Here is a 26,076-nt window from a genome sequence, read left to right as displayed (position 1 = left end):
ACGTTCGGTTAAACTTCTTCTCGATATGATGGTTCAAAGTATGTGAGATGTTCTCAGTTGTCTATTTTTGTTGTTCTATCTCTATATCTCTATGGGTAATGCAATGGTCCCCATACCTCAATATTTTTCTTTCTTACAGAAACCCAAAAGAGAATGCGTATCAATATCACCTGGCGTATGTTGCTGGTTATGGCGGCCTTGATTGGATTGACTGTCCTTGTGTTAAAGAAAAACAACAACAAAACTTTCGGTAAGAGGCTTCTGTAACAAAATATTTTTACTTGTAATGTTTATCATCCTAAACGCCGGATTGGTATAAGTTTTACAATCAGTCTCTTTGCACGTACAAAACCAGCATTTCCAAATTCCAATTCGTTCTGGATTATTGTCCGAGCCTCTGGCTCAGGAGATTGCGCAAGCGCCCCCGTGTTGTTGAAATTAAATAAATTACTTTAAATTACTTTACTTCAGGTTTTATCATTTTCATATATCAGTCTTCACATGTAAATTTTAATTAGCCCTTCAGTTGTGTACTGTCATTAAATTCTTATCTTGTTTTTGATGAAGATAAATTAAACCTTTTCATAAACCAAATCAACAGTGGCGAATGTAGGATTTTTTAGAAAGAAAGAGCGGATTCACAAAGAAGAAGTCAGGTACGAACTGGAATAGTAGCGATTTCCCGAAACCATTTGGGAGATCGACCATAACTGATCTACATCATAACATAACTCCTCACTCGGGAACTGGAAGAAACTGAAAGAAGGAAACTTACGGTGGTTTAGAGCCGAATTACCACGGATACTTTCTGCCTGTTTCCGCCATTTCGCTACGATAATATTGCGCAAAATTTGAGCCTCGATGTAGCCTACGAAACAGGTGTTTATTTGGCCCCAGTCGATATCAACATTACGCATAATTTAGTCATCGCTAATTTATTCCACCCAAGATTTTCGGGTGAATGTTGTTCACGTGACCAGCCGATGCCAGGGTCTTTTCCTGCCCCTCCAAATTTACAAGGGAAAAAACCTGCGAATGAGGTTGTGAAACTGACTCTTGGAGGATCAGGATAAATCCACCACCCTGGTCTACAAAGGGTTAAATCAGTCGAGAAATTATCTTAAAATAAGCGAAGAAAAACCAAGGTGGCGGTTACTCTCAATTCTAACTTAAACATTTAAAACCGTTCAACAACAGTTACATTATTACTGCCTATTGATGGACTCAGTAGAATTTGCCACACTAAATCCGTTTTTGTGTATGTGTTGTTTTTTTTTTGTTTCTACAGAGGAATACAGAGAAGAGTACAAAAATGTTGATACGCTGCTGTTTTTTGTCGGTTACTCGAGAAGCCGCCACACACTTCTAGCATCCCTTCTTGATGGACATCCGCACATGATCGTCGCAAATGAGAATAATATGTTTTATCGTTTAGTTCGCGGTACAATGATGGAAAGAAACGACATGTTCGACGCCTTAGTGCGAGGTTCGCAAGGTTTTATGAAAGGAGGGAAAGGGATGGTGATGGACGGAAATCTTCAAAACACATCTCATTTTGGTTTCTTTATGGAAGGTTACTGGCAAGGAACGTATGACAAATACATCAAGGTAAGGCTTCATAAGCTTTGGTACAAATACGTGGTGTACGGTCTTCACATGAAGTCAGTCTGTGTCCGGCAATGCATGAGACTCCTCCAAGTGCTAATTTTCTGACTCGTCGGTGCAACGTGCCAACTTAAAAGAGCAAAACTACGAACCATATTTAGCGCAGATTTAGCCTTAGTAGCCTTAACCTAGTCACAGGGTAACTTTGGACTGTTGACTTACAGTAAGTTGCAGTATATTATGTGAGGTAACTTTAACTAAAGGTTTTCTGATCGCTTCTCAGGTGATTGGTGACAAGACCGCCTGGTTGACATCCGGGCTATTTCGGAGCAATCCACATGACAAAATATTGAGTGTTGTACACGACACTGAAAAGAAGTACGGGGTCAAAGTGAAGTTCATCCATATAATAAGAAATCCGTTTGATATCGTCTCGACAATAACCTTGAGAAATACTAAACTAGGAAGCAGATTTGGGGATCATGCACAAAAGGTAAGGAAAATAGATTCTGAGTTTCCGCAGTCATCGTAAAATAAGCGCAGAGTTTTTATGCCCCAAAATTCCTAAAGTATCGATAAACAGTAACTGTAGCCAATAATTCTACAAAGAGAAAGCAGGCGCAGAGAAAGGCTTTTAGAAATTTCAAGTACACATACGCTGCTGGAGTATTTTGCGGTCCGTAAGTCCATCTTTTAACATAATAGTAGTAGATAATAGTTATGAAGAAAATAAGTACGGCTAAGCGGCACCTAACCTGTATGGCGAATAAACGCTAGGGCATATACAAGAAAACTGAAAACACTGATTGTTGTGGTAAAACGTGGGTGGCAAGGAAGGCAGAGCCTATCCGGAAGAGTAGCGATATCTCTGAGTTACCTATGTTAGTTTATAACATAGGATAGAGCAGTAGAGATGTGCTTTTCTAGGATTCTTGTATAGGTCCGGACCCTGATTGCCAATGGAGATCATAGCACTTGCTGTCAAGCAAAGTACAGCCGAGTGTGTACTTTCTGCCTGTCTAATTTTTTTTATTATTGACAAAGTAATAGAAGAACGAATGGCAAAGAGGAAATATAAAAATGAACAAGTGAACCAAATGCTTCATATTGTAGCAGAAAGTTTGATAATAGTATAACCATGGCGTGTTAATGTGGAAAAATTTCGGAGAACAACCTAGTTTGATGTGCAGACTGCTGCAATCGATTACGGTAATTTGAACATCAGAGCTACCGTTGCGTAATATCGAAATTATTAAGTTTTATAAGAGAAAAACCTTTCCTATTTGAGGCAAAATTACGGACGATTCTCAATAAATGTTATTCACCTGGCCCAGGTTGTTCAAAGAGCGGATAACCCTATCCAGTGGATAAATCGCTATCCAGCGGATTAAAATGCACCCCAACAAATTCATTTTATCCGCTGGATAAAGTTATCCACTCTTTAAACAACTGGGACTTCAACTCCATTGCCTGGCTGTTTGTCTCTCGTATCCATCTTTTTAGCTGATTTAATGAGTTTTAGTTCCACTGTTTTTACTGTTATATAACATTACCCAAACTTCTAATAAAATAGAAAAAGACTAACTACGTTTGACACTACTGTTCCCATCTCAAACGATATCTTCAACTACTTTCTTTTTTCCCTAAGCGTTTTGGCTCCTCAAGAGTTCCAGAAATAATTATGAAGTCACTTGCTGGTTTACAAGTGTCTTCCCGCCCTTGACACTGGGCCTGGGCGCATGGTTTTGGTTCTCTTGCTTTGACAGACATTATACAGGCAATTTGTAATCTTTGACGGTTTAAGTGGAACATATATGGATTACTTTCTCAGGTTGATGATCCAGAACTCTTAGAGCGCAGCATGGAAAGATTCTTTCGATGGGCAGAGGGAAGTGCTGTCGCTAGAGAGATTCTTGGCGACAAGTTATTGGACGTCAATGGCCTTGAGCTTGTACAGAAACCAATAGAAACCATGTCAAAGATATGTCAGTTTATTGGAATCACGTGTTCTGCTGACTATCTTCAGGCCTGCGCAAAAGTGGTTGATCCAAATCCATCCATAACAAGAAATTACGTGGTGTGGAGCAAAGAACAAATGAATCGAATGTATTCAGAGATAGAGCAGTATCCGTTTCTTGCCCACTACACATATCAGTGAAGATTAGAAATATATTCATTTAGAAAACACGTTTATTTATCTCTTATATGCGGGTATTAAATTTTACGAGCGACTTCATAACATTGTGTACATGTTTCCATGATATGATAGTAAATAATTTTAAGATGTCAGAAGATCAACAGCCACAAGTTTCCTAGTAATAACGTTTACCAGCGACCAAATAAGTATTGTCGAAATCAAATTTACGTTAGCAGTGCAGTGACGTCGTTTCAGTCTTCAACGGTCCTCGATAGTTCAGACAGTTTTCCTTATGGGTGCTAGTTTAAATATTAAATTCTTTTAAGAGCTTTTCAAAGAAATTTTTGGCTGAAGTTCTTGACCCATGCAGACCGATTGCTTAAAAGGAAGTCCTCTGGAGTGGATTCTCTCCACCCTCTTAAAATTGAGTCTTAATAATTCCTCAGTTTGCACAAGTTTTGAGCAAGGTCTGTGTAAGTAGCACGTGTTGTTACCTCTCTTTCGTTTTCTTCCCTTTTGTATCATCTTGTTGTCTTGTTTTGTTTTTTCATTGTAATTTGTTAGATATATTATTGTGGATTAAAAGGTGTTGTAACTACTATTAGTGTGAGTATTGTAATATAGTATTGTAAGCATAGTAGTCCTCGTCTGGTATAATAGTTAATGTCAGCTATGTAAGTAGTTATTTCCAAGTAGTTTCTAGTATTGTAATCATTTATTCTGTATTCTGTAAAGCAATAAAATTTAAAAAAAAAAACTATAAAAATTGAAGCTATTTATGACCATGGAAATTTGAACGGCGAATAGCACGTCAAGTTGTTTCCTTTTGCGTCGTGGTGGAGATGACATCACATAACTCCGAAAATCGTTCAAGACCAGTTCCCAACACAATAGGCTATTTCTGAGTTGCTGTGAACCTCACTATGAACGCGAGGCTAAGTGCAAACCTTTTCATATAAAAATCAGTTTCCATATCAGGGTCATATGAATGAAACCTAATTTCCATAATTAAAACTTTGCACTTTGCGCTTAGTCTCGTTTCATAATGAGGTTGAAACCAACAAGGAATTAGCCCATTACCATCTTGGATCAGTTCTATTGAATTTCTTGATTTCCTTATAACATCAATTTACCAAAAAGTTATCACAACCAACAGGAGAATACTAAAATGGTCTAAACTATGAAAATTATCGTAAAAAATCTAATTATCTTCTTGAAAATGGAATATTTCAACTTTTGAAAAACTTTTTGAAAAACGAGATCGTTCTAATTTCACGCACTTATCACATTTAGTTTGGTTAGAAGGGACGTCCAACAATATCAGTCACAATGTTAACTATTACACAGGGGAGCAAAGTATCCTCTTAAACTTCCAACCTCCCACCTCGCCAATAAAAACATTTCAATAGAACTGACATGAAGCTACATGATTATGTGGAGTTGGGGGTGTGTGAAAAATATATCAAAACATTATGTACGCTGTAGGTATATAATTCGGGACGAGATGGACTATTTATCGAGTTAAGATAGTTTTCTTCACGCTCAAAGCGATATTTGTTTAGAGTTTTGTTCACTGGATTCCAACTGATCAGCCGCTACATAATCAATACATTCAGCAAAAACACGAAGAAACTCTTTACACAGGCAGCAAAGCTCCCTAATTAAGGGTGATGATCCGGCTAGGATTTAAACAAGGCGTGAATTTTTGGCGTTACGGCAAACAATAAATGTGATATCTCCGGTTCCATAAGGCTTGAAGAAACGATTAAAACGGTAAAATACTTTGTATTTAAGGGGGAATTTCGCTGCAAAAGTGTTTGTGATGTGCTATCTACTGATGAGTTATTTATTTACTTTTCTGTTGTAAGCAGAGTTCATGAATCTGTGTAACTTTTAAAACGCACGGGTGAGCGCGAATTTGCGGTGTCACACCAAATACCAGGTGAACAAAGACGATTGAAAGGGCAAAATACTGTCTTTACGGCTGGTATTTACTATAAAGCTGATATGCCGTCTTGTAAAGAGTAATTGTCTCGTACTAGCTCGTTTTGTTGCTCCCTATATTGGTCACTATAATTTAAACTCTTTTCTCTCTGCTCTGTCTGTCTGTCTGTCTGTCTCTCTCTCTCTGCTCTGTCTTCCTTTTCTTCCGTTGTTCGTCACTGATGTTTCGCCTGTTTGTTCGTGCTCTCAGTCGCCCTCTTTCACATTGAAAGATGTGGATCTCTCTTTCACGTTCGCCTGCTTTTTCGTTTTCTCTGCCTCTCTCTTTCTCTTCTTTCAACGTTTGTCGACAGATTCAATAAATGCATAAATTGGCTTTGTATTTTGTTGTCTTCAAAACTTCTCTTTGTTTTCTAAAACGCAGTTGGCCAGGCAACTTCCCGCCAAACAAACGCGGGCGGCAGCATATAGGTTTCATATACTTGAGTGTGCCATTCGCATTGGTTGTCCTGTGGTGCTGCGTACGGACAGACAGTGACGTCATAACCAAAACCAAAATGTAGCTCCACTATAGGAAGAGTGCATACAAAGCATTCTTTTTGCCTGTGGTAATATATTATTACTGAAAAGTGATATTACGGACCTTACCTTCTCCTCCCCCCTCTCCCCATATTCCTATCTTAGTTTTTTTTGTCCCACTGGTTCGTATATTAATCCGTTGCGCCACCTGCCCATAAACGTCTGAAGTCTGAAACAGCCTATATATAACTGAATCACTTAAAATCAGTTGTTTTAAATATTAAAATATCTCTCTTTTAATCACCATTCATTACATTAGCTTCGGTTCAATTCTACAATAGCGCACAGGTCACTTTTTTTTCATGTTAAAAATATGAAATTTGAAACATGCAAAAGGCGAAGGCCGAATTTCAAGATCAAAATAACGAAATAAGGAGTTACTTTCCAAAGAAACTGTGTTGCTGCGTCGGTTGGGAAGTAGAAACCAGTATTCAACAGATTTGAAAAGTAAATGTAAATATATGAAGCATGAATTTTGAACTGATGATGAAAGATCAAATAGAAGAAAGATCCTCGCAGTTTCTACGCAACTTTAAGCAGTTGCGAAAATAAGGAAATTTAGCCACTGAACTTTTGAGCTGACATTTCGAGCGTTAGCCTTTCGTGAGAGCAAATTCAGAAGTATTCGTTCTGACGAAGGACTAACGCTTGAGGCGTCAGCAATCGAACCTCTTTACGGTGGCCAAATTACCAAATTACCAATTTTTGCCGCTTGATTTTGGGTTTTGTACTGTTCTGCCAGTGAACAAAACAAAAATTAACAAATTGAAAGGAGAAACATTAAAAAATAAAAAGAAATACGTTACTGTGAGATGCATATAGATACAATTTTGGAAAAGCCCACATTATCAACTACAAACACGAGTTCAGTAACAAAGGCATTTGTTGGACACAGCCCATTGGAGCACCCGCCTGAGTGGGAGAACACGTGTTTGACTCCCATCTTTGTTTGCCCACACCCTGTGACAAACTAAAAATAGCTAACTCTTAAGCTTGCTATTTGATTTTTAATTGAGCCTTTGCTTCTTGCAAGTCTCAAAACTAGTATTTTTAAAGTGAAAAAGTTGAACTTTCCGCTATTATAATGACAATGATAATCGGATTGTTTGAGTTTTAACTAGTTATATTAAAGTACTAATTTTAAGTACTAGTTTTAAGAACTACTAATCTGCATAGATCCAAATTCCTCCTTCTTGATCCGAGCATTTTGCCACGTTTTCACAACAATTTGCCTGTTCACATTGGAGGGAAGGGAAGCAAAATAGCATAACACGATACCTTGTCTCAAGACTATACGCGAAGCTTGGCCGATATCAATCCTCTGCATATCAATCTCTACTTCCACGCGCCTAACCGTACCACAAGGACAACAAGCACAAAGGTAAGGCATTATTCCTTTCTTGATCAGTTTATTAAAACTGTCGTGCTGTGTTATTGTAATAAGCTGCTGTATCATTGTGAAGTTCTATTGACGTTCTTTACCAGCACACAAACGGTTTTGTTAATGACGATCAGGGAACATGAGAGACAACTTTTTACAGTTAAGCCAAGTCAAGCGTACCCCCTTGATTCAATTAATGCACATCAGGTCTTTGAAAATTGACCTGGTAGTCGTTTCACGGAATACTCACGATCGTTCATCTGTAAATTGTACGTATAAATTGTCAAATTGAAATTCAATTTCTTACTGCAGTAAGAACAATAGCCTGTAAAATTCTAACTATATTTTAAACAGATAGATTTGTTGTTACTACTATTTCAGACCGTTCTTGCATGTTGTCGACACGTTCATATGAGCCATTACGCAAATTTGATCGCTACAGGAGGATAAAGTCAAGCGCTTGAAAACGAGTCGAGCTGAAAAGTCCACCTTATCTTTCATGTATAACATTACCTACCATATGACATTTGCCTTAAAAAAGAACTGCTGACTCCAATCCTTATTCAGTGTTTGATTAACTAACGGACTAAACGCAAGCGTAAACGTCGTAAAATGTCCTAGTAGTAAACCGCTTACTCAACAGGACTTATCCATTTACATCGTAGCCGGTTCAAAATGGCGGATTTTGTGTCGGACAATACGTGTTGAATCAAATCAAATCACGAGAATCTGCTTTTTGGAAAATCCACCATTGTGAAAAAAGCATTTCCGCTTTGAATGTACTGAGAGAGGTTTGTCGGAGCACTTACTCATTAGGCTTTGTGAGATTAAAGCACGCTACGTTTTCTATAAAAGGAGTATCCATTGTTCGTATAATCCTATCAGAATTGGAATATTGATTTGAGTGAATCATGTTTTCTTGAAACGAATAACGGAGTCAATTTTCAAATAATCGATTCATTAATAGAATCTAGGGGTGCGCTTTTGTTTAAACGTTCTCGTTGGTTAACCCTGTTTTAAAAATATGCCCTTTTTATAGGAAATCAGAGGAGCATTGGTGTCAAACTAAGCTGGCGTAAGATGGTGTTTATAACGGCCATTGTATCTGGATTGAAAAGGAAAGGAGCATCCATTGTTCGCATAATCCAATCAGAACTGGAATATTGACTTAAATGAATCATGTTTTATTGAAACGAATAACGGAGCCCATTTTCAAATAATCGATTCATTAATAGAACCTAAGGGTACGCTTTACCTGGCTCGACTGTAAGTATTTTCTTTAAATGTTCTCGTTGGTTGGCCCTGTTTTTGAAAATTTACCCTTTTATAGGAAATCAGAGGAGCATGCGTGTCAAACTAAGCTGGCGTAAGATGGTGTTTATAACGGCCATTGTATCTGGATTGACCATTCTCGTGTTGAAGAACATTAAAGGCAACACTCCTGGTAAGATGTTAAAAACATGCAGCATTACAGAATTGTTTATCAGCGACAATTGGGCCCGTCAAATTGGCGTATTTTTGATAGATCAGTAGACTGTCTGCTATTTAACAAGAGGATTACGCGTTTGTGTGTGTGTGTGTGTGTTTTATTTATTTATTTATTATTTTATTTTTGTTTTTTTTTTTATCGCGTGGAAAGAAATGGAATGCGAATCATTTAACTATTAAATACTGCACTGAAATGAAAACTTATACCTCATCACATTGTTAGTTTGGAATTAAAACTGCTCGGGTTAAATGCCTTTTCCCTACGCACTATCAGTATCGCACAATGGATAGTGAGTAGCGAAGTCAATCAGATCACTCACCCGGAGAGCCGACGACCGACTCCGGACTTCCAACTTAGATAGTGAGTAGCGAAGTCAGTCAGGTTACAGCAGTGATTGAACGTTATCGGTTGATTTGTGCTAGTTCTTTAAAAAAGCATGGTGAACTTGGCTAATTAACAAATAGTTTTTTATGGTGTATACTCTAATAGACCAAGTGGAACCACAAGCCGCAGGGGAATGGTTTCATTGCCAAGTTAAGAACATTTTATGGCGTCATTTCATGGTCTACAAGAGTATAAACCATAGTAAACTGCCGAGGATTTGCTTTTTTTTTTTACAATAACACGGACAACGTACAATCGGAATTGGCTTAATTTGCTATTGAGAAAGCGCGCACGTTACACCTGACGTCATTTTCATTGACTGTGCTCTTATAGACAACAGCTACGCGCTAATCAGAATGCGAAAAATTTGACAGTTATTGTAGAAATTTTCCATGTAAATAGCTGCCTTCACATTTAAATAGACCACTAAAAACAACTGAAAAGGATTACAGCACGCAGAGGGATTAAAAAAGTTTTGAAAAAAGACTGAAAGAAAACAACAACGAAGGAATAAAGAAAGTCTGAATGAGTAGTAAAGGAATTAAACTCCTTATTGTCCCGATCCTCAAAGTAAAATAAGCTAATACAACAGCGTCCGTCTTTGAATTCATGTTTACAACCTCTTAAAGTTTTCTTTTCTTTCTCTCAGTGACTTTGAACAAGTTAGCCTAATATATCACGGTGTCATGATCTTTCAGCAACAGTCACGAACCTGTAAGTGTTAGAGTTTAAATGGACTGAGTTTGTCTTATGTTTTTGTAGGGAAACAAAATGGCCACACAGAATCTATTTATTCCTCAAAGGGAAACAGAGAAGAGTACAAGAAGGTTGATACGTTGCTGTTTTTTGTGGGCTACCCGAGAAGCCGCCACACACTTCTAGCATCCCTTCTTGATGGACATCCGCACATGATCGTCGCAAATGAGAATAATATGTTTAATCGTTTAGTTTACGGAAAACAGATGGAAAGAAACGACATGTTCGACGCCTTAGTGCGAGGTTCGCAAGGTTTTATGAACAAAGGGAAAGGAATGGTGATGGACGGAAATCTTCAAAACACATCTCATTTTGGTTTCTTTATGGAAGGTTACTGGCAAGGAACTTATGACAAATACATCAAGGTAAGGCTTCATAAGTTACGGTACAAATTTGACGTCGTTAATTTTGACTTAAAGACGTATACTTGCGAATTAATATCCCTAGCACAGTTTTCGTGGTGTACAGTCTTCACATGAAGTCAGTCTGTGTCCGGCAATGAGACTCCTCCAAGTGCTAATTTTCTGACTCGTCGGTGCAACGTGCCAACTTAAAAGAGCAAAACTACGAACCATATTTAGCGCAGATTTAGCCTTAGTAGCCTTAACCAAGGACTTTGGACTGTTGGCTAATAGTAGGTTGCAGTATATTATGTGAGGTAACTTTAACTAAAGGTTTTCTGATTGCTTCTCAGGTGATTGGTGACAAGACCGCCTGGTTGACATCCAGGGTATTTCGGAGCAATCCACATGACAAAATGTTGAGTGTTGTACACGACACTGAAAAGAAATACGGGGTCAAAGTGAAGTTCATCCATATAATAAGAAATCCGTTTGATATCGTCTCGACAACAACCTTGAGAAACACAAAACTAGGAGACAGATTTGGGGATCATACAAAAAAGGTAAGGAAAAGAGATTCTGATTTTTCCACACCCATCATAAAATTAGCGAAGGGTTCTTAAATCCTAAAATTCCTAAAATGGAACTGTAAACAGTAACTGTAGCCGATAGTTCTACAAAGAGAGAGCAGGGAAAGGCTTTTCGATTTTACGCTGTTGAAGTATTTTACGGTCCGTTAGTCCAGTTCTGATCAAACGACCCTTTCGTTCCTTTTAACATTATTATCAATCATTGCGAAGTAGAAAATGAAGTGCGGCTGAGCAGCGCCTAACCTGTGTGGTGAATAAACGTGTAGTCTTTGAATGTTGACTCTGACTTTGATGCTCTTAGGGAGGAATGGTACAAACATCCAGAACTCCGCTATGCTAAGACGTACACAACAAAACTAAAAGCATTAATTGCCTACTTTTTTTTATTTTTACTGACTCAGTACACATCACGGATGATGAACAACAACATTTAGTCAACTACACCGGCCTAAGAAGACTTAGAAGAACGAATGGAAAAAAAAGAAAAACAAAAAAATGAACAAATGAACCAGATGCTTCATATTCCGGTAGAAAGTATGATAATAGTATAACCATGGCATGTTAAAGATGGGAGATGATTAAGCTACCAGTGAATCGAAAGAAGGAGGAAAAATTTCGGAGAACTACCTAGTTGGAAGTGCAGAAACCAAATTAGACCACAGGTATCCCAAGCTATACAAGCATTTAAGTTGACTTTTTGCAATTTTGTAATGCTGCAATCACATACGGTAATTGGAGCATCAGAGTAACCGTTGCGTAATATCGAAATTTAACGTTTTTCTACGAGAAAAACGTTTCCTATTTGAAGGCAAAATTACGAAAGATATTACCCACCTGAACTCCTTTGCGTGGCTATTTGTACCTTTTTTTCTTTTTTAGCTGATTCAAGGCGATTCCAATAAGTTTTAATTCCACTGCTTTTTTTTTTTTTGTTATACACCATTACCTAAACTTCTAATAAAATACAGTAGAAAGAAAATAAAACGTTCGGATACTGCTGTTCCTATCTCAAAACATAACATAACATAACATAACATAACATAACATAACATAACATAACATAACATAACATAACATAACATAACATAACATAACATAACATAACATGACATGACATGACATGACATGACACAACTTTGTTTATACTCGAGGACCTTATGAGGCTCCTAGCTTAAGTAGCTAATAAGTCCAGTTTAGGATATTAACTAACAAATAAACAAACATACAAATAAAAATTTAAATGACTGAAATTTCTGCAAGGCTGGACTGCGAAGAAAACTTAATACGACAGCGACATGATAGAGACCAAACCGAAAACCAACAGAATGCAGCAACCGTGGACAGGTGTTTCGAGCTGGTTGGCACTCGCCAGCACAGTGTAGCACAGCAAAAAGTAGAACACTAACGCGAGTGGAGTGGTCTACCAAATGCACGTGGTAGCCGATTTCGGATGGGCCCAAATTCAGACATCCGTCCACGTCATAGCGCGTGACTACGAACAATGAGCAAAAGAACTGAAATATCATGTCGCTGTCGAAATAAGTTAAATGAGAAAAGCAAAACTTTCCTTCACAGGTACATGGCCAAACCATGTTAAAGGCTATTTACATCATGATACGATATCATTCTTACAAAACCACATCTTAGCGTTTTGGCTTCTCAAGTGTTCCAGAAATAATTATGAAATCACTTGGTTTACAAGTGTCTTCCCGCCCTTGACACTGGGCCTGGGCACATGGTTTTGGTTTTCCTGGTTTGACACACATTATACAGGCAATTTATAATCTTTGACGGCTTAATGAACATATATGAATTACTTCCTCAGGTCGATGACCCAAAACTCTTAGAGCACAGCATGGAAAGATTCTTTGGATGGGCAGAGGGAAGTGCGGTCGCTAGAGAGATTATTGGCGACAAGTTATTGGACGTAAATGGCCTTGAGCTTGTACAGAAACCAATAGAAACCATGTCAAAGATATGTCAGTTTATTGGAATCACGTGTTCTGCTGACTATCTTCAGGCCTGCGCAAAAGTGGTTGATCCAAATCCATCCATAACAAGAAATTACGTGGTGTGGAGCGAAGAACAAATGAATCAAATGTATTCAGAGATAGAGCAGTATCCGTTTCTTGCCCACTACACATATGAAGATTAGAAATATATTCATTTAGAAAACACATTTATTTAACTCTTGTATGCGGGTATTAAATTCTTCAAGCGACTTCATAACATTGTGTGCATGATAGTAAATAATTTTAAGATTTCAGAAGCCACAAGTTTTCTAGTAATAGCAACGTTTACCAGCGGTCAAATATTAGTATTGCCGAAATCAAAGTTACGTTAGCAGTGCAGTGACGTCGTTTCAGTTTTCAACGGTCCTCGGTAGTTCAGACAGTTTATTACTTATGGGTGCTAGTTTAAATATTAAATTCTTTAAAGAGCTTTACAAAGAAATTTTTGGCTGAAATTCTTGACTTATGCAGATCTATTGCTTAGTTTTCTGGAATGGATTCTGTCCACCCTCTGTAACTCTTAAAATTGAGTCTTATTATTAATTCCTCAGTTTGCACAAGTTTTGAGCAAGGTCTGTGTAAGTAGCACGTGTTGTTACTTCTCTTTCGTTTTCTTCCCTTTCATACTATCGTATCGTTTTTTTTTTTGTTTTGTTTTGTTTTTTCATTGTAATTTGTTAGAGCTATTATTGTGGATTAAAAAGTGTTGTAACTACTATTAGTGTAAGCATTGTAATATAGTATTGTAATCATTTATTCTGTATTCTGTAAGGCAATAAAATTAAAAAAACCTTCTAAAAATTGAAGCTATGACCATGGAAATTTGAACGGCGAATAGCACGTCAAGTTCTTTCATTTTGCGTCGTGGGGGGAGATGACGTCAAATAACGCCGAAAAATGTTCAAGACCAGTTCCCAACACAATAGGCTATTTCTGAGTTGCTGTGAATCTCATTATGAAAGCGAGGCTGAGTGCAAACCTTTTTATATGAAAATCAGTTTGCATAAGAGGGCCATATGAATGAAACCTAATTTCCATAATTAAAGCTTTGCACTTTGCGCTTGGTCTCGCTTCATAATGAGGTTGAAAGCAACAAGGAATTAGCCCATTACCATCTTGGATCAGTTCTATCGAATTTCTTGATTTCCCCATAACATCAATTGACCAAAAAGTTATCACAACCAACAGGAGAATACTAAAATGGTCTTAACTATGAAAATTATCGTAAGAAATCTAATTATCTTCTTGAAAACGGAATATTTTAACTTTTGAAAAACCTTTTTGTCAAAATATGGTCAAATTCCTTGCACGTATGCATCTATTGACACGAGATCGTTCTAATTTCACGCACTTATCACATTCAGTTTGGTTAAAAGGGACGTCCAACAATAACAATCACAATGTTAACTATTACACAGGGGAGCAAGGTATTCTCTTAAACTTCCAACCTCCCGCCTCGCCAATAAAAACATTTCAATAGAACTGACATTGTAAGCTACATGATTATGTGGAGTTGGGGGTGTGTGAAAAAATATCAAAACATTATGTACGCTGTAGGTAAATATTCGGGACGAGATGGACTATTTATCGAGTTAAGATAGTTTTCTTCACGCTCAAAGCGATATTTGTTTAGAGCTTTGTTCACTGGATTCCAACTGATCAGCCGCTGCATAATCAATACATTCAGCAAAAACACGAAGAAACTCTTTACACAGGCAACAAAGCTTCCTAAAGAAGGGTGATGATCCGGCTAGGATTGTAAACAAGGCGTGAATTTTTGGCGTCACGGCAAACAATAAATGTGATATCTCCGGTTCTATAAGGCTTGAAGAAACGATTAAAACGATAAAATACTTTGTATTTAAGGGTGAATTTCGCTGCAAAAGTTTTTGTGATGTGCTATCTACTGATGAGTTATTTATTTACTTTTCTGTTGCAAGCAGAGTTCGTGAAACTGTATAAGTTTTAAAACGCACGGGTGAGCGCGAATTTGCGGTGTCACACCAAATACAAGGTGAACAAAGACGATTGAAAGGGCAAAATACTGTCTTTACGGCTGGTATTCACTATAAAGCTGATATGCCGTCTTTTAAAGAGTAATTGTCTCGTGCTAGCTCGTTTTGTTTGTCCCTATATTGGTCACTATAATTTAACCTCTTTTCTCGTGCTCTGTCTTCCTTTTCTTCCGTTGTTCGTCACTGATCTTGATTTCGCCTGTTTGCTTGTGTTCTCAGTCGCCCTCTTTCACATTGAAAGATGTGGATCTCTCTTTCACGTTCACCTGCTTTCTCGTTTTCTCTGCCTCTCTCTTTCTCTTCTTTCCACGTTTGTCAACAGATTCAATAAATGCATAAATTGGCTTTGTATTTTGTTTTCTTCAAAACTTCTCTTTGTTTTCTAAAACGCAGTTGGCCAGGCAACTTCCCGCCAAACAAACGCGGGCGGCAGCATATAGGTTTCATATACTTGAGTGTGCCATTCGCATTGGTTGTCCTGTGGTGCTGCGTACGGACAGACAGTGACGTCATAACCAAAACCAAAATGTAGCTCCACTATAGGAAGAGTGCATACAAAGCATTCTTTTTGCCTGTGGTAATAGATTATTACTGAAAAGTGATATCACGGGCCTTACCTTCTCCTCCCCCCTTTCCCCATCTTCCTATCTTAGTTTTTTTTTGTCCCGCTGGTTCGTATATTAATCCGTTGCGCCACCTGCCCATGAACGTCTGAAGTCTGAAACAGCCTATATATAACTGAATAACTTAAAATCAGTTGTTTTAAATATTAAAATATCTCTCTTTTAATCACCATACATTACATTAGCTTCGGTTCAATTCTACAATAGAGCACAGCCCACTTTTTTTCATGTTAAAAATATGAAATTTGAAACATGCAAAAGGCGAAGGCCGAATTTCAAGATCAAAATAACGAAATAAGGGGTTACTTTCCAAAGAAACTGTGTTGCTGCGTCGGTTGGGAAGTAGAAACCAATATTCAACAGATTTGAAAAGTAAATGTAAATATATGAAGCATACATTTTGAACTGACGATGAAAGATCAAATAGAAGAAAGATCCTCGCAGTTTCTACGCAACTTTAAGCAGTTGCGAAAATAAGGAAATTTAGCCACTGAACTTTTGAGCTGACATTTCGAGCGTTAGCCTTTTGTGAGAGCAAATTCAGAAGTATTCGTTCTGACGAAGGACTAACGCTTGAGACGTCAGCAATGGAACCTCTTTACGGTGGCCAAATTACCAAATTACCAATTTTTGCCGCTTGATTTTGGGTTTTGTACTGTTCTGCCAGTGAACAAAACAAAAATTAACAAATTTAAAGGAGAAACATTAAAAAATAAAAAGAAATACGTTACTGTGAGATGCAAATACATACAAGTTTGGGAAAGCCCAAATTATCAACTACAAACACGAGTTCAGTAACAAAGGCGTTTGGTGGACACAGCCCATTGGAGCATCCGTCTGAGTGGGAGATCACTTGTTTGACTCCCATCTTTGTTTGCCCACGCCTGTGACAAACTAAAAATAGCTAACTCTTAAGCTTGTTATTTGATTTTTAATTCAGCCTTCGCTTCTTGCAAGTCTAAAAACTGGTATTTTTAAAATGAAAAAGGTGAACTTTCCGCTATAATAATGACAATGATAATCGATTGTTTGAGTTTTAACTAGTTTTAAGTAGTTCTTAAAAGAACTACTAATCTGTGTAGATCCAAGATCCTTCTTCTTGATCCGAGCATTTTGCTAGGGTTTCACAATAATTTGCCTGAGGCATTTGTACACAATGAACGGAAGGGAGGTGAAATAGCATAACACGATACCTTGTCTCAAGGACTACACGAAGCTTGGCCGATATCAATCCTTTGCATATCGATCGCTACTTTTTTCCACACGCCGAACCGTACCAAAAGCACAGCAAGCACGAAGGTAAGGTATTATTCCTTTCTTTGGTCATTCTATTAAAACTGTCGTGCTGTGTTATTATAATACGTTCCTGTGTCATTGCGAAGTTCTATTGATGTTCTTTACCAGCACACAAACGGTTTTGTTAATGACGATCAGGGAACATGAGAGACAACTTTTTACAGTTGAGCCAAGTTAAGCGTACCTTCTTGATGCAATTAATGCATATCGGTTGTTTGAAAATTGACCCGTTAGTCGTTTAACGGAATACACTCGTTCTTTCATCTTTAAATTGCGAAAATTTAAAATGAAATTTCAAATTTAAATTAAACTTCGATTTCTTACTGCAGTCAGAATAATAGCCTAGAAAATCCTAACTATATTTGAAACAGCTATAGTTTATTGTGATTACGATTTCAGTTCGTTCTTGTATGTCGACACACTCATATAAGCAAATTTGATAATTTCAAGAGCCCAAAGTCAAGTGCTTGTAAATGACTCGGGCTGAAAAGTCCACTTTATCTTTCATGTATAACATTACCCACCTTGTGACATGAAAAAGCTTTCTGTATTTCAGCAGACTGTCTATTATACAGCGAAGAATAGAGTAACACATATGAACCGGCCGTTCCGGTCATTGCCAGCTGAAATGTCGCATGCTTTTCGCTAAAATGAATATGCATATGCCTTAAAAAAGAACTACTTATGATGATGAAATGACTCCAATCCTTACTCAGTTTTTGAATTATTAGCGGACTACTGAAACGCAAGCGTAAACGTCGTAAAATGTCCCATTAGTAAACCACTTACTCAACAGGATCCATTTACATCGTAGCAAGTTCAAAATGGCGAATTTTGTGTCGGACAATACGTGTTGTGTCAAATGAAATCACGAGAATCTGCTTTTTGGAAAATCCACTATTGTACCAAAAACCATTTCCGCTTTGAATGTACTGAGAGAGGTTTTTCAGAGCACTTACTAATTAGGCTTTGTGAGATTAAAGCACACTACGTTTTCTATAAAAGGAACATCCATTGTTCGTATAATCCAATCAGAATTGGAATATTGATTTGAGTGAATCGTGTTTTCTTGAAACGAATAACGGGGCCCATTTTCAAATAATCGATTCATTAATAGAATCTAGGGGTGCGCTTTAATTTGTTCAAATGTTCTCGTTGATTGGCCCTGTTTTAAAAATATGCCCTTTTTACAGGAAATCAGAGGAGCATGCGTGTCAAACTAAGCTGGCGTAAGATGGTGTTTATAACGGCCATTGTATCTGGATTGACCATTCTCGTGTTGAAGAACATTAAAGGCAACACTCCTGGTAAGATGTTAAACACATGTGGTAATACAGAATTGCAGGAGAATTGAGAATTTATCAGCGACAATTGGGCCTGTCAAACTGGCGTATTTATGATAGGTCAGTAGACTGTCTGCTATTTAAGAAGAGGATTACGCGCTTGTGTGTGTGTTTTTTTTAAATTTAATTTTTGTTTTGTTTTTTTATCGCGTGGAAAGAAATGAAATGCGAATCATTTAACTACTAAATACTGCACTTAAATGAAAACTTATACCTCATCACATTCTTAGTTTGGAATTCAAACTGCTCGGGTTAAGCGCCTTTTCCCTACACACTATCAGTATCGCACAATAGATAGTGAGTAGCGAAGTCAATCAGATCACTCACCCGGAGAGCCGACGACCAACTCCGGACTTCCGACTTTGATAGTGAGTAGCGAAGTCAGTCAGGTTACAGCAGTGATTGAACGTTATCGGTTGATTTGTGCTAGTTCTTTAAAAAAGCACGTTGAACTTGGCTAATTAACAAATAAATTTTTATGGTCTATACTCTTATAGACCAGGTGGAACCACAAGCCGCAGGCGTACAGGAGTACTAAATATATGTTTGATATAATAAGTTCCTCAATAATTGTTTTATTACATCACATGTTGCATGAGGGAAATAAAAACATCAAATTGATTTTGAATGAAATAAGTAAAAAAAAACCTTGTAAACAATGCCAAATATTCTACTTTCCTTTACTGGGCAGACCCTTACTTTGTATGAAAGACAGTGTATTGGATCAAGGTGAGGGACCCCGGGTGCATGCTCCCTCTCTTATATATTTGAAAGAAAAAAAAAAACAAACAAACAACAAACATCAATACACAAAACAATGTTATGGAGATTATGTACATTAGTACCCTCAAACATAGAGAGTGTGAAAGCCAAATAGTAAAGTGGTAAGGAATCAAAAATGAACAATAAAAATTCAGAGTAAGTACAAATAGCTGCTCAAAAATGATTACTCATTTCCATAGTCTAACAAACTATGATAGCACGCAATATAAAAATATTGACTTCACAAAAGTTTTGCTCCCCCCCCCCCCCCCACCTTTCTCATTACTATAGTGGTTCAGCCTTATGAAAAACTCCATAAAACCTGTTAGCAATATTCTCTTTGATCTTGGAAGATTTTTAGTTCAGTATAACAAGACAGACTACCAACTATCAAATCTATTTTTTTATTTTATTTTAATGATAACAATTATATTAATAACATATAATTTGCACATGTAATTAATAACTTGGCCAAAGGGGGCAGTATTATAGTCACACCAGATGTCCCCCTCTCCTTTACATGTACTTGTCACTTTAAATCTACAACATATGATCAAATAATTATGTAATTGGATTGGAGAAATATTGAAATACAAATTGAGGGGAACTCTGCTCACAAGGCATGCCCCCCACTCATAAACTAAGGGCCTGTTTTCATCGAAGTGTATCTTGTACACCAATGTGAAAGTGGGTGACTCGACATTGTTTCCAGAGTATACAAGAGATTTCAGCCACTGACAATAGTCAAGTGCAATTGAGATCAAATTGGCATACATCTACTTTGAAGGTCATCTTGTAAATCAGCTGTCAATCCCTTTTATTACCCACACAAATTATACAAAATTTTACACAATACATATTTATTCAAATATAAGCACAGAGGTAATAAGGCAAATCATCAATAGAGATTTCATATATGCTTGACTTTTGATGTAGAATACATGCCTGAAGTGACTAAATATTTTGTTTTTGTATAGGAATATATGGAAATATATACAGTCAGTTAATGCATAGAGTGTATATGTTGTATATTAAAATGAATCTCAGGTTAAAATAATTTCAACCTAGGTTGATTTGTATTTTCCTTTGTTTCAGATTTTAGTTACCCAACTTTAACAAAGGAAAATAAAAATCAACCTAGATTTAAATCATTTTAACCTTCAACATATACAGCTCAGGCATGCAAATTGTTGTTCAAGTATACAAGATATACTTTAAAAGTATAAGTAGAATGCAATTTCTGCACAACTGATTCTTTATGGAACTAAGTCGCAAGTGTTTCTCCTTTTTTAGTTATTATATTTTATGTGGATCTGTGCTTGTGATAATAATATTTCTGATACTTTAGGTGACATCTACCAACAGTCCATAGCCCTGAAGCCTTAATATTTTTTTCCTGAGGTGAAATAGCACGTCATTTAGAACAGCTGGCTATAGCTTTCACTTTTAATTGCTTTAGTTGTTAACCTAGAGACAAAACAAGCAAAAAGGAAAACGTCACAATAAATCTTTGTGTTACATCGTGACTCGCTCATTGTTTGCTACTCACAATTGCCAAACTATAAACGTACATAGCAGAAAAACTGTGAGAGGTGCGATGCCTTAAAATCCAAGAGTAGCTCTGAAACCTGACGATATAGTGTCAAAACGCACACGCGTTCATTGATCATTGCACGCGGAGAAAAGCCGCCATATTGGACAAGCTTGCGAGGAAGTCGAATATTGACGACAATAACAAAGCAAATTATGAGAAAATGCAATTACTGGTCACCTACATACCTCGTCACTTGTTGAATCCTCTAATTTGGAAGAAAAGCCGTCTTCACGGTGAATAAAACAGTAAATAAGACGAAGGAATTATTCGCGTGAAGATCGTTCCTAAAAACGCTGGTGAAAGAATACGGTGATGTGATTGGACAATTACTGCTACCATGATGCTTTGCGGACCGTGTCCAACCACCACTGGAGCTAATCAGAATGCGAGAAATTTGACAGCTATTGTAGAAAACTTCTAAGAAAAATTTGTCTTCACATTTAAATAGACAACTAAAAACAACTGAAAAGGATTGCAGCACGCAGAGGGATTAAAAAAGTTTTGAAAAAAGAAAAATAAAACAACAACAACGAAGGAATAAAGAAAGTCTGAAAGAGTAATAAAGGAATTAAACTACTTATTGTCCCGATCCTCAAAGTAAAATATGCTAATACAGGAACAGCGACCGTCTTTGAGTTCATATTTACAACCTCTTAAATTTTTTTTTCTTTCTCTCAGTGACTTAGACAAGCTGAAATTTATATCCGTGATGAAACTATCGTAGAACAAGTTAACCTAATATATCACGTGTCATGATCTTTCAGCAACAGTCAGGAACTGTAGGTGTTAGAGTTGAAATGGACTGAGTTTGTCTTATGTTTTTGTAGGGAAACAAAATGGCTACACAGAATCTATTTATTCCTCAAAGGGAGACAGAGAAGAGTACAAGAAGGTTGATACGCTGCTGTTTTTTGTGGGCTACCCGAGAAGCCGCCACACACTTCTAGCATCCCTTCTTGATGGACATCCGCACATGATCGTCGCAAATGAGAAGGATATGTTTGCTCGTTTAGTTGACGCTACAGCGATGGAAAGAAACCAGATGTTCGACGCCTTAGTGATAAGTTCACAAAGTTTTATGACAGGAGGGAAAGGGAAGGTGATGGACGGAAATCTTCAAAACACATCTCGTTTTGGTTTCTTTATGGAAGGTTACTGGCAAGGGTCTTACGACAGATACATCAAGGTAAGGCTTCATAAGTTACGGTACAAATTTGACATCGTTAATTTTGACTTAAAGACGTATACTCGCGAATTAATATCCCTAGCACAGTTTTTGTGGTGTACGGTCTTCATATGAATTCAGTCTGTGTCCGGCAATGAGACTCCTCCAAGTGCTAATTTTCTGACTCGTCGGTGCAACGTGCCAACTTAAAAGAGCAAAACTACGAACCATATTTAGCGCAGATTTAGCCTTAGTAGCCTTAACCTAGTCACAGGGTAACTTTGGACTGTTGACTTACAGCAGGTTGCAGTATATTATGTAGGGTAACTTTAACTAAAGGTTTTCTGATTGCTTCTCAGGTGATTGGTGACAAGACCGCCTGGTATACATCCTTGGTATTTCGGAGCAATCCACATGACAAAATATCGAGTGTTGTACACGACACTGAAAAGAAATACGGGGTCAAAGTGAAGTTCATCCATATAATAAGAAATCCGTTTGATATCGTCTCGACAATAACCTTGAGAAACACCAAACTAGGAGACAGATTTGGGGATCATACAAAAAAGGTAAGGAAACGAGATTCTGATTTTTCCACAGTAGCCAATAGTTCTACAAAGAGAGAGCAGGGAAAGGCTTTTCGATTTTACGCTGTTGAAGTATTTTACGGTCCGTTGGTCCAGTTCTGATCAAACGACCCTTTCGTTCCTTCTAACATTATTATCAATCATTGCGAAGTAGAAAATTAAGTACGGCTGAGCAGCGCCTAACCTGTGTAGTGAATAAACGTGTCTTTGAATGTTGACTCTGACTTTGATGCTCTTAGGGAGGAATGGTACAAACATCCAGAACTCCGCTATGCTAGGACGTACACAACAAAACTAAAAGCATTGATTGCCTACTTTTTTATTTTTACTGACTCAGTACACATCACGTATATGAAGATGAATAACGACATTTAGTCAACTACACCGGCCTAAGAAGACTTAGAAGAACGAATGAAAAAAAAAACAACAACAACAAATGAACAAATGAACCAGATGCTTCATATTCCGGTAGAAAGTATGATAATAGTATAACCATGGCATGTTAAAGATGGGAGATGATTAAGCTATCAGTGAATCGAAAGAAGGAGGAAATATTTCGGAGAACTACCTAGTTGGAAGTGCAGAAACCAAATTAATTAGACCATAGGTATCCCAAGCTCTACAAGCATTCAAGAGCGGCTTTCCACAAATATCGACCAAGAGGTCGCACAAGTCAAAAAATCGATTTCGTTCATATTTTGCTCATAGGTAGTCCCTAGTGAGAAACAAACTGAACTGTAGTTAGTTTTGCAAAATACCGCTTCCTTTCGAGTAAATATGCGAAAAACGATTTTGTCTCAGTTGAGCTCAAAGTCCGCTTTCGGCAATATGGAATTTTTCTTAACTTTCGACGGTTCGTGTATCAATCTACAGACATGACATTTATTGCTTTATTAGGTCTTCCTCTTCTGTTTCACAGGAAAACATTTAAAACCTAAGTTACTTTTACGTCCGAAATAGGTTTAGAAGAACATGCTATAAATGCAAATTTTCAGCAACCACATTTTAGCACTAAAACATTGCCAATTTTACCCATGGGCGATAACTTAGATTTCCATATAATGACTTTCTATGGCTTCACTGTATACCTATTTATCATAATATAAAAACAAAGCTCTGGGTAAATGAAAATAAATGACCCGCTAGGCTTCAGATTTATCAGCATTTTCTTGAGATTTGGCGATCGACGCGCAAAAAAGATGGCGTGACAGACGGTCACGGGTACAAATAGTTTTTATGGTGACACTTCCGGTTCATGGTTGTCACGCAACAGTGTAGCTTGCGAGTTGTTTATTAAAAAACAAAAGAGAAATGTTTATTAATTCGTAACTGGATTGTTTTGTTACTCAGAAGGTAAGAGTACAGAAATAATCCCAGTGCGGGTTAATGAAGAATTCGATGCTAAATTCTTGTTAAAACGTGCATGAAATGATCATGAAATACTGAAAACCTCGTCGTCGACACACTAATATGCTTGTATCGAGCGGGAATAGATGAAGAAGGTGGCCAAAACTTATGTTTGATTTTCCATTAAGGTATCAGCTTAGTTTCCGTACCTTTGTGTCTCAAATTGACGCACGTTTTGATTCTCTTTTCGCTTTCGTGGTACGCAGTCACCGGCTATGTCACGCCATTGTTTACAATACGAATGCCAGATTTTCGACAGGGTAGGTGATAAATTCGAGGCCCTGCGGGTCACTTAAAATAATTTACCCAACGTTTTGTTTTGATTTTATGATTGATAAGTACACAGTGAAGCCATAGAAAGTCATTTTATGATAATCTAAGTTATCGCCCATGGGTAAAATTGCCGGTATTTCAGTTCGAAAATTTGGTTGTTAAAAATTTGCATTTGTAGCATGTTGTTCTAGATCTGTTTCGGGCATAAAAGTAACCTAAGTTTTGAATGTTTTTCTGTAGAACAGAAGATGAAGACCTAGAAAAGCAATATATGTTATTTCATGATCCGTGACTGGCTGTGGATTGATACGCGGCCGGCCAAAGTTGAGGAAAATTCCGCTCGACCGGAAGCGAATTTTGAACTCAACTGAACTGAAAATCGTTTTTCGCTTGTTTACGAGATGTGTTTACGCGTAAGGAAGCCGTATTTGGAAAAACTAACTACAGCCCGTTTTGTTTCTTACTAAGGCCTAACTATGAGCAAAATATGAGCTAAATCGATTTTTTGACTTGTGCCACCAAAAGTTGATTTCCGTCGATATTTGTCGAAAGCCGCTCTTAAGTTGACTTTTTGCAATTTTGTAATGCTGCAATCACATACGGTAATTGGAGCATCAGAGTACCGTTGCGTAATATCGCGGAAATTATAACGTTTTTCTGCGAGAAAAACGTTTCCTATTTGAAGGCAAAATTACGGAAGATATTACCCACCTGAACTCCTTTGCGTGGCTATTTGTACCTTGTGTCCTTTTTTTAGCTGATTCAAGGCGATTCCAATGAGTTTTAATTCCACTGTTTTGTTTTTTTTTGTTATACACCATTACCTATACTTCTAATAAAATACAGTAGAAAGCAAATAAAACGTTCGGACACTGCTGTTCCTATCTCAAAACATAACATAACATAACATAACATAACATAACATAACATAACACAACATAACATAACATGACATCACATGACATGACACAACTTTATTTATACTCGAGGACCTTATGAGGCTCCTAGCTTAAGTAGCTAATAAGTCCAGTTTAGAAAAACTAACAAATAAACAAACATACAAGTAACAATTTAAAGGCTATTTACATCATGATACGATAGCATTCTTACAAAACCATATCTTAGCGTTTTGGCTTCTCAAGTGTTCCAGAAATAATTATGAAATCACTTGGTTTACAAGTGTCTTCCCGCCCTTGACACTGGGCCTGGGCGCATGGTTTTGGTTCTCTTGGTTTGACAGACATTATACAGGCAATTTATAATCTTTGACGGCTTAATGAACATATATGAATTACTTCCTCAGGTTGATGACCCAAAACGCTTAGAAGGCAGCATGAAAAGATTCTTTCGATGGGCAGAAGGAAGTGCGGTCGCTAGAGAGATTCTTGGCGACAAGTTATTGGACGTAAATGGCCTTGAGCTTGTACAGAAACCAATAGAAACCATGTCAAAGATATGTCAGTTTATTGAAATCACGTGTTCTGCTGACTATCTTCAGGCCTGTGCAAAAGTGGTTGATCCAACTCCATCCATAACAAGGAATTACGTGGTGTGGAGCGAAGAACAAATGAATCAAATGTATTCAGAGATAGAGCAGTATCCGTTTCTTGCCCACTACACATATGAAGATTAGTAATATATTCATTTAGAAAACATTTTCATTCCACTTTTTTTGTGTCTTAAATTATTGGAACGATTTCATAACACCGTGTGCAAGGAAACAATTTATTTAAAGATCTCAGGAGATCAACAGCCACAAGTTTGGTGGTAAAAGCAACATTGACGACCAAATA

At 37.3% G+C, this 26,076-nt stretch overlaps 3 protein-coding genes and 1 long non-coding RNA gene across 4 annotated transcripts in view; 3 read left to right on the top strand and 1 right to left on the bottom strand.

The window, feature by feature from the left end:
* LOC146474844 (uncharacterized) overlaps positions 1-4,479 on the top strand; it is a 10,760-nt gene extending 6,281 nt beyond the window's left edge. The window contains exons 2-5 of the mRNA XM_085116274.1: positions 140-250; positions 1,289-1,608; positions 1,889-2,098; positions 3,437-4,479. Of these exons, the coding sequence (XP_084972400.1) occupies positions 154-250; positions 1,289-1,608; positions 1,889-2,098; positions 3,437-3,763 (954 nt within the window). The 5' untranslated portion in view covers positions 140-153 and the 3' untranslated portion in view covers positions 3,764-4,479. The remainder of the gene's footprint in view (positions 1-139; positions 251-1,288; positions 1,609-1,888; positions 2,099-3,436) is intronic.
* The window catches only part of LOC146474832 (uncharacterized), a 265,330-nt gene that overhangs the window by 56,643 nt on the left and 182,611 nt on the right, over positions 1-26,076 (bottom strand). The gene's annotated exons all lie outside the window — the stretch shown is intronic.
* Positions 9,018-13,979, top strand: LOC146474843 (uncharacterized). The gene is made up of 4 exons (XM_085116825.1): positions 9,018-9,090; positions 10,282-10,640; positions 10,970-11,179; positions 13,032-13,979. Exons 1-4 carry the CDS (start codon positions 9,018-9,020, stop codon positions 13,359-13,361), a joined length of 972 nt encoding a protein of 323 aa, XP_084972951.1. The 3' UTR covers positions 13,362-13,979.
* Positions 19,154-25,916, top strand: LOC146474842 (uncharacterized). The gene is made up of 4 exons (XM_085116823.1): positions 19,154-19,224; positions 21,659-22,037; positions 22,376-22,585; positions 25,587-25,916. The coding sequence occupies exons 1-4, from the start codon at positions 19,154-19,156 to the stop codon at positions 25,914-25,916; spliced, it is 990 nt and encodes a 329-aa protein (XP_084972949.1).

The sequence above is a fragment of the Pavona decussata genome, unplaced genomic scaffold (assembly GCF_977016875.1).
Source record: "Pavona decussata unplaced genomic scaffold, jaPavDecu1.1 SCAFFOLD_87, whole genome shotgun sequence".
Taxonomy (NCBI): Eukaryota; Metazoa; Cnidaria; class Anthozoa; order Scleractinia; family Agariciidae; genus Pavona; species Pavona decussata.
The sequence above is the reverse complement of the archived record's forward strand: the minus strand, read 5'-3'. Positions and strand labels throughout refer to the sequence as shown.

What these genes read in the sequence shown, in the direction of transcription:
- LOC146474843 (XM_085116825.1), top strand. Translation starts at nt 9,018, where the DNA reads ATGGTGTTTATAACGGCCATTGTATCTGGATTGACCATTCTCGTGTTG. An exon ending in CATTAAAGGCAACACTCCTG is followed by an intron (nt 9,091 to 10,281) that starts GTAAGATGTTAA and finishes ATGTTTTTGTAG; the next exon opens with GGAAACAAAATGGCCACACA. An exon ending in CTTATGACAAATACATCAAG is followed by an intron (nt 10,641 to 10,969) that starts GTAAGGCTTCAT and finishes ATTGCTTCTCAG; the next exon opens with GTGATTGGTGACAAGACCGC.
- LOC146474842 (XM_085116823.1), top strand. Translation starts at nt 19,154, where the DNA reads ATGCCAAATATTCTACTTTCCTTTACTGGGCAGACCCTTACTTTGTAT. An exon ending in CTTACGACAGATACATCAAG is followed by an intron (nt 22,038 to 22,375) that starts GTAAGGCTTCAT and finishes ATTGCTTCTCAG; the next exon opens with GTGATTGGTGACAAGACCGC. An exon ending in TTGGGGATCATACAAAAAAG is followed by an intron (nt 22,586 to 25,586) that starts GTAAGGAAACGA and finishes TTACTTCCTCAG; the next exon opens with GTTGATGACCCAAAACGCTT.